Source organism: Pseudopodoces humilis, chromosome 3, assembly GCF_049639895.1.
Source record: "Pseudopodoces humilis isolate 2021_Gansu_Grassland_sample_001 chromosome 3, ASM4963989v1, whole genome shotgun sequence".
NCBI lineage: Eukaryota > Metazoa > Chordata > Aves > Passeriformes > Paridae > Pseudopodoces > Pseudopodoces humilis.
Genome location: NC_142202.1, coordinates 44,917,417 through 44,931,084, shown reverse-complemented (window position 1 = coordinate 44,931,084; position 13,668 = coordinate 44,917,417). Strand labels below are relative to the sequence as shown.

The 13,668-nt window shown below is 38.1% G+C and overlaps 1 protein-coding gene across 2 annotated transcripts in view; it reads left to right on the top strand.

Moving 5' to 3' along the window:
* The window catches only part of LOC102112723 (guanine nucleotide-binding protein G(I)/G(S)/G(O) subunit gamma-4), a 94,213-nt gene extending 81,138 nt beyond the window's left edge, over positions 1 to 13,075 (top strand). Inside the window, exons 1-3 of one of the 2 annotated variants that reach the window (XM_088052332.1) lie at positions 5,639 to 5,753; positions 5,850 to 5,955; positions 12,298 to 13,075. In XM_088052332.1, coding sequence (XP_087908458.1) covers positions 5,662 to 5,753; positions 5,850 to 5,955; positions 12,298 to 12,426 — 327 coding nt within the window. In that variant the 5' untranslated portion in view covers positions 5,639 to 5,661 and the 3' untranslated portion in view covers positions 12,427 to 13,075. Of the gene's footprint in view, positions 1 to 5,638; positions 5,754 to 5,849; positions 5,956 to 12,297 lie in introns of those variants that run through there. The other variant, XM_014263387.2, reaches the window with a different exon arrangement.
* The last annotated feature ends 593 nt before the right edge of the window (positions 13,076 to 13,668 follow it).

Here is a 13,668-nt window from a genome sequence, read left to right as displayed (position 1 = left end):
GACTTTCCAAATCTGATGGTTTGCTGGGCTATATGTTCACGTAACCTGTATGCTGATGATAAATAATACTGCACGAAAATATTGTCTATGGGAAATATCACATTAGTTCAACCATTGTTTCCTTTGATTTTTTTTAATGTTGAGAAGCAAGATCATATTTTTGAATAAAAATTTGGGTATGACAGCAAGAATATTTGGAACTTGACAATGGACTCGATATAGGACTGTATGTGTTAGATGAGAACTGAGCTGTTGGAGTTTCGCTGATTTGCAGTTAGATGAGGAGAAGTTATTTTCAAAGTCACCACGTTTATGGTACGAAAATTGCATTCTTTCCTTATCGTGAACAATCGTTCTTGTCTTTAATCTTATAATTTCTGCTTCTACTACTAAGCTTCTCCTTAGGAGATGGAGTGAAAAGCTGAAGTAATTTTCTTGTTTTCCTTTGTGCAGCCATGAAATAGAAAAGGATTCCTTAGCCTCCCTCTCTCTTTACTGAGCTACATCAGTTGCTGTAAATATTAGAGTAAGAACTGAGATAACAGGGGAAGTTGGGTTTCTTTCAATTTCTTTTTGTTTGTTTGTTTGTTTTTTTCTTTTAATTTCTTCGGTATACCCGTTTGGCATTGAACAGCCGCGAGGCTGTAAATTTTGCTGTTTATGTTCCTGCAAGTGGATAATGAAATGTGATGATCTTTCCTCAATTTAGAATGTGATTTACAGGTCATTATCCAGGGATGATTCCCGCCAATGTCACTGGGACTTAGTTGAATGATTGGGTTAACTTTCCTATCGGGCTGTGTGGTCTAAGAAGTACGGAGCTTGTGTGGGAGGTGTTCTTCAGAGTTGTCAACCCTAGGTTTTCTAATCTAGTAATTTCAGATCCATCACTTTAGATTAAGGCAGCAATTTGGTTTAGGGCTTTTTAGACTGAATTCTAGAGGTCACTTTTATGGTATGGCATTTTAAGATTGTACTTGGAGCTAGATGGGGGGAAATTGCATCTTTTCTTCCCTGATGCTTATAGAAATCCATCCCAAAGAGCTTGAAAATTCAGTTTTGCTTCTGTGTTACTCAAGTTTTTAGACTTTTTCTGCATTTTACTAACAAGTATTTATAATGTTTGGTAAGTGAAGGTTGCACTCTTTACCCCAACGCAGCATCAAGCTATACCTGCAAATATTTATGCAGCTTTCTGCATTATCATAAAATAAATTTGCCTTTGAAGTGCTGTTGGGTACAATCATCCATTGTAAAAACGAAAAAGGAAAAGCTGCTCTTCACAAGCATTTTTAGGAGCCTGGGAAATAAGGAACTTCGGCACACATGAGTTACGTGCACCCAGAAAAAGGATGAAGTGAGGTAAACAAAACACCAGAAAATGCAGCTGGCAGGGAGGCTGTCGATGCGCAGCTTGCAGGAGTGATGCTTTAGGAAAGGGCTGTCTGGTGTGGGGTGCCAGTCAGCAGAAGCTGTTTGGCTAAAAAAGGCTGTGTAGCTGCTGTCACTGTTTTTTGCTAGTGTGGTCAGTGTTCCCCTAAAAAGAGGAGTCAACGGAGACCAGGTCAATGAACTGTGTGTGCTGCACAAAACTGTGCTGGATAAATGAGCTCCTGTATAATCCAGGTCTGCTGGCTGCAGCAGTAACATTTAGACTGCAAGTAGGCTGCTTGATAGCACAGTTACTGTAACTACAGGGATTATCAGGACCCGTGTGTGTGCCTGTATTGATCCACCGTAAAAACAGCCAGGAATGAGCAAATCCAGCTGAGAATTTCTGGTTCAAGGGGTTTTAGGTAATTCAAACGATGGGGAGGAGTTGCTCCTTTTAAACATCAAAAGCAATGTGGTCAGCAGGTCAAGGGAGGTGATTTCGCCCCTCTACTCAGCTCTGGTGTGACCCTACACTGCATCCACCTCTGGGGTCCCCAGCATGGGAAGGACACTGACCTGTTGGAGTGAGTCCAGGGGAAGGACACCAGGATATCAAGGGGCTGGAGCACCTCTCCTATGAGGAATATCTGAAAGAGTTAGAGTTGTTCATCCTAGAGAAGCAAAGACTCCTAGGAGACCTTATTGCAGCCATTCAGTAATAAAAAGAGGGTTGAAAGAAAAACTGGGACAGAATTTTTAGCAGGGCCAGTTGTGGAAGGACAAAGAGTAATGGTTTTAAACTAAAAGAGAGTTGATTCAGACTAGATATAAAGAAGAAAAAAAATTATGGCGGGTGTGGAGAAACACAGTAACAGGTTACCCAGAGAAGTGGTGGGTGCCCCATCCCTGGAAACATTCCAGGTCAGCTGGATAGGGCCCTGAGCAACTTGTTATAGTAGATGATCCTGCTCATTGCAGGGGCCTTCCAATATAAACCATTCCATGCTCCTGTCTGCCCACCCAGGTACAATACAAAGATAAATGTGTCTTCCTGTGGGAATAAAGGCCTAGAGAATACTTGGACAGTTTAAGAGGTGTCATCTTAAGAGAGAGGATCAGATCCATTTGTCAGGCTGCAGCCTCAGACGAAACACATCCTGCAAGAGGGTGTTTGAAGGAGAGGCTTCCTCACATTCCAGAGGATGGGTGTGTAATAGATTCTCTTGTAATTAAAATTTCTGTTCTCTCCAGAGCTTTATTTCAAAGTAACAATTTTATTTCATTAAAGAATATTAAGGTTATTATTGTAGATGCTAAGGAGAGCAGAATCAAGTGTCACTACAAAGCTTTGTGTGCAATAAGGACCTTTATCAAAACCTGGTTTGAAAGTGAGTGCAATTCTCATTTTCATCATCACACCATTTGTAGTAGGGCCTTAAATGATGCACAGATATGTAATGTGTTTGCAGAGAGTGAGAGAAGGTAGAGGTATGTGTAACTTGGTATGTGAGGAGAAGTCAGCCTCACAAAGTTAAGGAACCAGGCCTGTCTGTAAAAAATTGAAATTAAATACTTAAACGGATGCTAAATACTTCCGGAGATACAGTAGTTAAATATTTAAATGCATGTAAAGGCCAAGGTTGGAACAGGATTTGGAAGAGAACAAATGTTTATGCTTCAGAATATAAACAAACCTCTTGCTGGGGGTAAGTGGAAATTTTCTCCAGTGTCTGAAATGTCTAGTGCCAGACTTTTTTTGTTTTTAAAGTTATTTTTTTATGAAGCCTCATATTCTGGTTGTTTTCTGATACTGTGAAATGCTTTATTAGGCAAGATACATATTTTCTTTTTTTAAATGTTCCTATTTGGTGTTTTAGAATATAGGTAAGGATATATTATCTTTGTGGCATTGCTTTAGAAACATGGTTTGAATTTTTAGAAGCATTTTTATGCCTAATAGCCTTTTCAAAATTCTGCTCTAGACTTAACTCATTCCTTATTCTGTAAATGCTTAAACACTGGCTGGAAGTACTATGACCTGTGTTCTTGCCAACTTTGTTGTAGTCAGTGACAGTTCAAATTGTCTAACACTAATGTTTGTAGCTTTTACAGTATGAGTGAATGAATTGCCAGAAAAAATTAGGAGATTTGGAATTCTCTGGACTGTTCAAGGAGTTGCAGTTGCTTAATTCAGTTTAATTTAAATGTATGTAGCAAATGTAGAAGGGCCTCTACTTTGACTTTTTTTGACTTTGTGATCATTAGTAAGGTAGATGTGTGGGTGATAAAATTTAAATGATTCACTCTTGTCGGGGTATCATTTTGTAAACAAAGCTAGACGTGTTTATTCTAATTTTTATGGGTAGGTTGATACTTAAAAGTGAGGGGGTTGAGTCAAACATAAAGTTCAGAGATGAGCTGTAATTCAGAACTTTCTTCTTTTGTGAATGTCTTGTATCCTTTCTGCTGTTTGACTTTCCACTGCAAGTCAAAACACATCTCAAAATTGATTGGAGGCTGTGGCTTGGTTGTGGATTTTCTATGGTACGTGGCATTTTATGCAAAGCCAGTTCCTCCACATGTATTCAGTCCTTTGCTTTGTGAGGAATATGAGTTAAAAAATGGTAGACAAAGATGAAGACAAAGAACCTGCTGTGTTCTGACATGATTTTATTTCATCAGAGCATGCAAGGGGGAAACTTGTGTTACATTCAAATGACACGTGTATAGGCAGAAAACCTGTTTTTTGTCTTGGCATATGTTAAAGCTCTTGTTTTGTTTGGCACAATTAATGTATTTTAAAGTAGCATTTCCCTGCCTTGAATTACACTAGACCTGAAAGAAAAAGATTCTATTGTTTCTTCAAATTAGTGTTGAGCATGGCTCACCATGGCATATGTGTTCCACCATCCTGTTTTGCAGCACAGGTTACTGATTTTTAGAAGCAGTCTGTTTCATACCAGGCTGTGAGAAGAAACAACTGGCTTTGCCTTGTCTCTGAGCATTTGTGCTTTGCAAAATAAAAGTAGTTAAAAAATTATTCCTCCATTCTTTCTGTACTATGGATTGTGTATTTCTCTTGAGTCTAGCAGGGACATTTTACATACAGGTTTTTTACAAGAGTATTTCCAGCGTCCTACTTTATTTCCTGTTTGTATCTTACACCCCAGTGACTGGATCAGGTAAGCTATCAAGGTTCAAGAAAAGAAGTTTGTGTGGTTCTAGGTATTTGCTTCTTATCCAGAAATAAGCTGGAAGTATTCATTTTGAAAGGCTTGAGCCTAAAACTGCTTTAGCAGCAGTGCAAAATGCCTCCTTGTGCGTGTTTTTCTCCTGTGTCCCATCTGCCTCTCACACCGCGTGTCCTTTGCATTTTGCTGAACTTTGCATTGACTTCTGAGGCTTGGTGCCAGACTAATCTGGCTGCAGGTGGCACTTGTGGTAAGGACCACAGGAGAATGTTGCCTGATTGGAACCTCAGCATCATCTTACTAGGTAGTACAGCTAGTCTGCGACCTGCCTAGGACATCTGTAGCCCATCATCTTTCCATGTGGCCTTGGTCCAACCTCCAGTGACTTCAAAATAGTGACTGTTCCTTGTGCTGGACCAGTGCTGTGTAGAGGTGTCAGCACAAGGGGGTCTAACATGCAGACCACCTCTGGCATAAATAATATTGTAAGTTAGTCAAGGTCTGAATGTGTCTCTACTCATTTGGTAACAGTGCTGAGGACTGCTGGATATCGAGCTGATTTACACTTCATCCCTCAGGGAGTAGCAGTGCAACAGAACCAAATGCTAACATACCTTACCTAGATGTCCCTTCCCAAGAGCTGCAAATCCATTAAGAAGTAAAGCATTCCTATCCTGGGCAGCGTACTGTACTGGGTTTAGTCACCTTTGCACTTTGCTGGGGATGTCTAAGATAAACATTGGAAACCACTGCATTATTTCTTCTTAATCTGTTACCTCATTTCTAAACTTCTTTTATTGATAGTCAGAATTCTGACTCATTCTCTACCTTACAATTTCTCTCTGATGCTCGTTGGGAGCAGTGTGGCATTCGTTTCCACTGCACATATTTCTGAGCTTGTTTTGGTGTTTCTAGGTGTAACTGGGGCGTGGAGCCAAACTGTGCAATGCCTGCAAGGTCTGCTTGTGAGCAGCTGTTCTGCGTTGGCAACGTGAACCAGGGCAACCATTTTCACACTGAAGTCATGGTCATGTGCTCTGCATTTGTATGTCATTTGCAGGATTCAGGCAGAATGCTGACGATTGAGGATGCAAATATGTCATGCAAAAAGGTGCCATGGAGCAAGAGAACAGAAATAAATGCTGTCTGCTGTGTATTCGTGACCAACAGCCTGGCAGTGCTGATGTGGTGGGCAATGGGTTGGGTAGAGTTCAGATAACTCCTCTCAGTGATTGCTGCATTTCCCACCCCTTCTTTAAATGGTCTCAACTTTGTCTCTTCCAGGAAAAACAAAATGAAGGAACTAATGTCAAACAGTACAACCAGTATTTCTCAAGCCAGGAAAGCTGTGGAGCAATTAAAAATGGAAGCATACATGGATAGAATAAAGGTAAACTTAGACTTATTGTTGATATTTTTAATTCAGTGACTAGTTTGTGGAACAGCATGCTTTTAATAATGCAGAAATCAAGAATCTGTGTTGAGCAATTAAACAATATTCAGTACTGTGGGTTACACACTGACTGGTGGGTTCTAGTGAAGCAATTTCCAAAGCCTGTCTTCAAGCCTGCTTCTGTGTGAGTGTCTGTTACATTTGTCAAAAGCGCTATTTTGTGAAATACTTAAAATCAGCCAGCAGGTGCACGGGTGTTCTTCTTTGTCACCTGTAGCTGAATTTAAGTGCAGCTCTGGTTTCTTGGTTTTTCTCCTTTAAGAATTGGAATAAGTGTTTAAGGTATTGCAAAATTTTTGAATAATGATGACGCAAGCTGAATTGCTTTGCTTTGTTTAGTTTTAGTGCACGCATCATTGCACAAAGAATGTGTATGATTGCAGTGTGCAAAGTTGTGATTCATCACACTTGATAACATGTTGTATGTGAAGATTTGGTTTCATCTAAATACATGTGGATTAAATATTATCATTAAAGGCACTATTAAACAGAGGTTTTAATTTTTTTAACCAAAAAATCCTGTGGATTATTCTTGCATGACATTCTGCTTTCCTTTAGGCTAAAATTTTGTGCAATACCAAGCACCTAGAAGCTAATAATGCCACAGAACTTTTTAAGAAAGCAATGATCATTTCTTTTGCTCTTTGCCTCTGAATATAAGGAATACTTATTTTGATAAAAAATCCAGTCTCTACATGGAAGAAGTTTTTAGTCTTTCCATCTTTAAAAAGTAATGCATTGAAATGACCCAGTTCTCTGCAAATTGTATCTGAGTTTTTGCAAACTATAACTGAGATTATTATGTCAGTAGGATAATTTAGAAATGTTGTACATTAAAATCTTCATGTAGTCTTAATGCAGTCTATTTGTCCATCCATCCTGTGTGCTAAAAGTCTGCATGCAGTCAGTGCAGGCATAGTATATATTTAGGATTTTTAAAATAACCTCAGATCACAAACTCACCAGCTGGAAAAGTAGTATTTACAATTCATAAATATTAGTGCAATTCCATGAGTGGTCAGTCTTGCTCATATGAAAAAAGAAATTTCAGTCACTCTGTTTTGTGGCAGTTTTTAGCAATGTCTGTAAGACCATTGAATTTACAAAAGTAGTTTCTCTATTTCTTCGTGTGTCACAAATTCCTGTTTCCAAATAACCTGTTCACAGGGACAGGTGTTTGTTTCCTGCAGTAAAAGAAGGTCTGCCTTGGTCGGTCCCAACTCAGGTCCTATTGCAGCTGCCTGAACAGAGCTGGCAAGGCAGGGTGTGGGTGGCAGAGGAAAGGGTTGGAAAAATAGGGCCCAGTTTATTGGCATTTGAAATTGTTGATACTTAGTGGATTGTCTTAAACCTGCTTCCACATACGCAGTGGTAACTGTCATGTCCCACATCATTAGGTCAGTTATTCAAATAGCTTCATTAGTTGGGTGTATAACATTCTTAATTACGAATGTAAGAAAGACATAGCTGCAAGAAAGACACAGGTTGTTTTTACAGTCAATTTAATTAAAAAGAACACAGTTATTAGCAAATGTGGCAGACCTAAAAAACAGGTAGCTTGAAAGTGCAATTTGTTTGCCTTTTGAAACAGCCTGGGACCAAGAGCACACCAAAGAAAATCTGACATTTCAGAGGGTTCCTATACTAATATAAAAAAAATATAGCCTTGATTTCTAAAATTTCTAAATTTTTTAAAAAATGCCTTGATTTCTAGAATTTCTTTGAACAAGCATATGAGGGATTGTGAGAAGCAGTTGATTGACTTTTTATTCCTTTAAAATCTGCTTGGCCTTTTAATCCTGAATCACTTAAGTGTGTGTTTCAGCACAGCCAAATTTTACCAAGAGGCTTTCCAGTGGTTTCAGCAGGAGATTTTAAGTTCTTAAATCATCACTGTAAAGGCAGATAAATGAACTTGCTTCCTTTTTTTTCTGGTGTTTTGCATCTGATTAAACTAGTTAGACATTTAATAAAAGATCAGGGCTTTCCAAATAATTTAATTAAACCCTCTTTTGCAAATAACTATAGCCAAGTTGTTATTGCCACAATAGGCAAGACCACATTGCCAAGATTGAAGAGGTGTCTGTGTTATTGACTGGGGAAATCAGATGTTCCTGTTTATTTTTCTACTGCAGAGGCACTTTGTTTCCCAAGCACAGTAGCTGCTGTAACCAGCAAGAGTTGGGTCTGCACAATTAGAATGTTGTAGTTAAAAGTAGGTTGATAGTTGCTGACTTCACACTGTGTTCTGGAATTTTCAACTAATTTAAGGACTCCTCTTAAGTCCTCTTGCCAGTCAGAGCAGCAAAGCAGTGCTGTGTTCTGAAGTTCCACAAACAACTCGCTGCTGAGGTGAGAAAGAAACAGGATGACTCAAAAGAGGAGGACAGAGTTACTGGTCAGTAGTTGGAAGGAGGATTACTGTGGGTTTTTTGTAAACCATAGGAATCCCAGAAGGATCATGACTGAACCTGTTTTACCTGGCAAAAGAACAACTAGAGTTATAACAGAAGTAAGAAGGAAGCTGGAAATGCATATTCCTAGGTAGGAACAATCGAAGTAAATCAGATGAACAGTGGCCTTGTGACTAGTACAGTGATGTGTCTTCTAAAGATGCTAGCAGTAAAATTGAGAAAGCAAAGGTAGTATTGGTGTTTATCAGAGTTGTTCTCAGAATAAAGCACTACTTAATCTTCTCTTTGCAAGCAGAAAAGCAAGAGTGCTCTGACATTTAAGACACTTGGCGTATCAGTTACCATTCTGTTTTCTTTTTCCTTAGGAAGATAGGAAGTATTCCTAACTGGTCCTGAATAGTGTTGGGAGATGAACAGTGAGAATGCCAATAAATGTGTGTGAATCTCTTTGTTTTAGATGTAAAGGATAAGCAGAGTGGGTGTTGTAGCAATGATGGTAATTAGTCACAATCCATGACAAGGCAGAAGACATCATAATTGCAGCCTTTTGCCCTGTCACTGAAGCTTATAATTATTAGTGCAGCTAACAGGATGTTCTAACTACGGCAGTTTTTATCACCTCTGCAAATCTGAAATGTAATGGTAAAATTTCAGTCCTCCTGAGACTAATTCTTTAAAGCACCAGGATTGAGTGTTTTGTTAGATTTGTTTTTCCCTTTTGTTAATTTGATAACCAGATGTGGTTTTTGATACAGAGAGTAAAAGTAATTCTACAAAATGTGAGATCAGTGTGCTACCTATGTACTCCATCTCTTCTAATCCATACACCTTAAAAGATTTTTTAAGATGGAAATGTTAACTTCCTGATAGAATTCATCAATCAAACTGGAGTCCGATTTTTTTCTTTAGCCATTTCTGCAGTATGTATAAATTACTTTGAATTTGCAGACCAAGCCATATTGAGTAGGAAAGCTGACATGATAAATGTGTTATCTTCATTTGAATATTCAAATCACATGCATTTATTTTAATTCTTAGGAAGAGCTATTTTGAAGCTGTCCAGCAACGCTGGGCTACAAATAACCCCAAGGGCGAGTAAAAGCTGCACTAGAGTGGGCTCCATTTGACTCCTTCCATAGCACAGTGGGACAATCAGCACACCAACATGTACAGCACAGCCCACACCTCTGGGTGCTGCCTGTGCCAAAGCAGCCATCCCTGCTGGAGCCTTGGTGCTACGCTCAGTGCACAGGCCTTCCACCACTGCTCTTCCCAATAATGACACTGAGCAGGAAACTTGCTGGAGGCAGTATTGTATTTTGCTCTTTTTTGGGCCACAGGTCTGACTTTGCCAACACCATTCACAGCTGCAGGAACTTGTGTTTTCATCGCTCCTGGACTGTGATCAGCTCGTTTAACTCCCTGTTGTGAATGGTCATTATTCCACTGTGCAGGCCTAAGTTACTCTACTTTTAGTGAAGAAATGGTTATAATTCACTTTTATGACTCCTGTAATCTCAGTGGGAGGATTTTTCCCCTCAAAATCTTTTATTTGTTTAAAGGATAAAGAAAATATATGGTCTAGTGTAGGTTTAGTTTGTGACAATGATCATATTCCTCAGTTTCTTGTTGCAGGTTTTTTTTTAAATAAATTGTACTATGGTTTGTTTAAAAGCAAACTGAAATGTGACTTAAACACTGTGACATTGAAGGAAGGTTTTTTCTTCACAGAAAGGGGTGAGAGGGCATTGGAGTGGGGTGCCCAGGGAGGTGGCAGAGTTGCCATCCCTGATGTGGCACCGAGTGCCATGGTCAAGTTGACAAGGTGGTGTTAGGTCAAAGGCTGGACTTGATAATTTCAAAGGTCTTTTTCAACCCAGGTGATTCTGTGAATGCATTGCTCTGCTTCACAACATTCCTACCAGCATTACAGGATAAGTTAGATACAAAAATGTATGTAGAGCTTTTTCTAGTGAAACTCCCTTTTGTTTATTATATTGTATCAATATAATATGTAGACAACAATACACAATTGACAACTACACAACAATATGTAGAGAAACAGGAAATTATATTATTGGGTTTATCCCTTTTAAGAATAAAGTCTGAAATTGTACTTCTCTTCCATTGAATGAAAAGCAATAGACTTGGGCTGATGTTGTTTACCCATGCATGGAATGAAAAAGATCATTACAGGAAAATCATTACAATCCTTTGTACTTTGAGGTCTGTAACTTTCCATGAATTTTTGTTTTACCTGCTTCTTTCTTGAGAAGCACTGGTCCTTGTGAACATCTCTTCTGATTTGTTATGTTTTCTGTTTCACCTGTGCTCAGCAGCCTTCTGTTCACATGTAGTGTCTCTGCCACCCTTTTGTCTTACAGGCCAGTTCAAAGACAAACTTATTTTAAATAACCTTAATACTCATATTCTCCATTAGGGGGATAGTCCATACTATAGTTGGCACTGTGGGGTGCCAACCACAGGTTTTCCATAGGTTTAAGCATTCTACAAAGACATACAGAAATTAAAAATAAAGAAATTAAGAAATAAAGAGTCTGTAACTGTCTTCAGAAGTTCATTCAAATTTCATGCAAATTCTGATTCAATACCCATTGACTTCATAGGTCTGATCTGAAGCCTGCTATGGGCTGGGTCCATGTGCAAACAAGCAGGGCATGGGGAAGCTTAAAGCTAATACTGATGAAACACCTGCTAGAAAAATATCAGAAATGTGATTTGTTTCTTCTCTTCACTCTAGTTGTGCAAACATGCTGACCTTGGTGTTGGAAGGGGGACAAGCTGTCATGGTGCTCAAAGAAAAGACTTCTTTGTAAAGACACTAGAATTCATTTTTTCAACTACCAGAATATTGAAAACCCAATAATTCACCAAAGTAAAGAGATACAGATAGCTGTGAATATCTTATTGACTGAGCAGAACAAAAAAAAATTGTATATACTTTCTAAATTCTTGAAAAATAAATGAATCACTATGGCCTACTGCCACCAATATTCTTACAGCACAAAGCTGAAAAAATTACAAGGTTTAATATTTCATTTTTCATAGCTTGCATTGCAAATATTCAACACACTGCTACATTTTTGTATGTATTTGTATTTTCGTAGACTTTTCAGTAAGCAAAAACCCATGTTTTGAACTTGGAGACTTGAGAATTATTTATTTTAGAAGTAAAAAAATATGAAGTTAAAAAATATTAAGGTAGTGCTCAAGTTTAAATGAATACTGTGAATAAAGGACTACTTATAGTAATTTACTGAGCAGAAGACATTAGTCTTGCTTCATTGAAAAGAGCAGTATTTAGCTTAAATGAGAGCTATGAATCATGGTGTTCAAGTTTTGTTTGTGATCTATTATTTCTTTTTAATCCCATGATCATGTGTCTAAAGAACTTTTTATTTTGCCACCAGAGGAACAAAGGACAGAGAGAGAGTGTGTGTGGAAAACCTTAAAACCAATGAATGGGAGTAAGAGCTGAAGCAGGTTTCTCTGTAGAAACAGGCCCTTCAAGGAGAATCCTTATTGCTTATGGGTGATTAACATATAAATGTTTTAATGACTATGTGCTCCTGACCTCCTTCTGATGGAGAGGAACAGCTTGATGTGAATGATGTCAATTGATATCATCTATGTCACTATGTTAGATAAAAAGTGTGTAAGGATTACTAGCTGTAGGAAGAGCAAATTGAGAGATGTGTCTAATATTTAAAAGGATAAAGCAATCTACTCCTTGTTTTATGATAGCTTCCATTATCATTTGTTCTATGAAAAAATATTTATGCAATTAGGATTGGTTCAGATTTAAGTGTTACAGTAGTTCTCTTTTCTCTTCTACCTCTATTAGGTATCCAAGGCTGCAGCAGACTTATTGGCATATTGTGATGCACACATTGGAGAAGATCCCCTTATTATTCCTGTACCTGCATCTGAAAATCCCTTTAGGGAGAAGAAACTCTTTTGTACTATCCTTTGAGTCAGTTTTCAATTAAAAATGTCATCTGCTAAAATTTGGTATCAGTGTTGCATGCTTTTAGCATTTTTTTCTTCAGATGTCAACACTTACCCCATAACTACAATATTTTTGGCAGGTAGTGCAATTTCTGTTAAAAAAAGTCCCTAAAATTTAAAAAAAAACCCCAAAAACTAAAAAATTCAAGGTAATGCTTATCTTTCAGGGCAATGTAAAAGTTTACTTTCAGTTCTTCATAAACATTCTTTTGGTCTTAATGAAAATATCAAGTACAGTATCAAATTGTAGATGTCTTTGCCAGTCAGATTTTTCTGGGACCTAAATGAGTCATACCAATTCTTGAAGCTATTTTTAACAATCCTATTTTCTTTGGAAGGTGAATTCAATTCAGTTGCCTTTACAAATTTCTATCTAAAGAGAGTAGTGTGACCTTTTCCTCAAGTAGCACTATCTAGGGAAAAGTCCCAGTGATTTACAGTGTTTAGAATGATTGGACTTATACAGTAAGTGGTGTCTATAAATATGTTTTCTGAAGACTGTAAGAAACTTGACTACAAAAACAATCCTAGTAAAGTGCCATTGTAGCTATGAGCAGAATGGAGATGTATAGTCACACACCAGGATGATGTCAATAAAACTGTAGAAAAATGTGGTTGCTTGTATCTTATTTTCAATTACAATGATTTAAATTATTTAGAAAGTAAACTGAACTGTGAAATAAGTGTTCCTGAGGGTTTTACTGTGGGGGTGTAAAACTGGACAGCACAGGGATAGAAGAATTACATTTTCTGAGCAGCTCTCTACCTGCTTTTGCCCATGGGAGTAGGACTTTATGGGGATGGAGAGTAATGGTAAAAAAATGTTGTTCTAGGATAGGCAGCGAGACCACTGTGTTGACAGCCATTATGTTTGCATATTTTGTGGCTGCAGAGTAATTAAGTTGTCAGCAAGTAATTCGTTGAGGTTCTGGGACTTCTTTTTATTTCAACTTTAAAGTGCAGTGAGAGGAAAAGAATGAGGTGTGAAATAAGGCTGCCTTCTTCATGAAGTAAAATTAAGCTCATGCAAGGCACCTGATGGAAGCAACTGTTACTTTACAGACTTTTATTTTTTTGTTCTCCTTATTAAAAAAAAAAAAGTGAATTCTTTTCCAATCTGATGCATTAGGACAGTTGTCTCACTGCAGTACCTGATATGTACAGTGTATCAGCCAGCCCCATAAGGCAGGAGACAATTTTGTTGGAG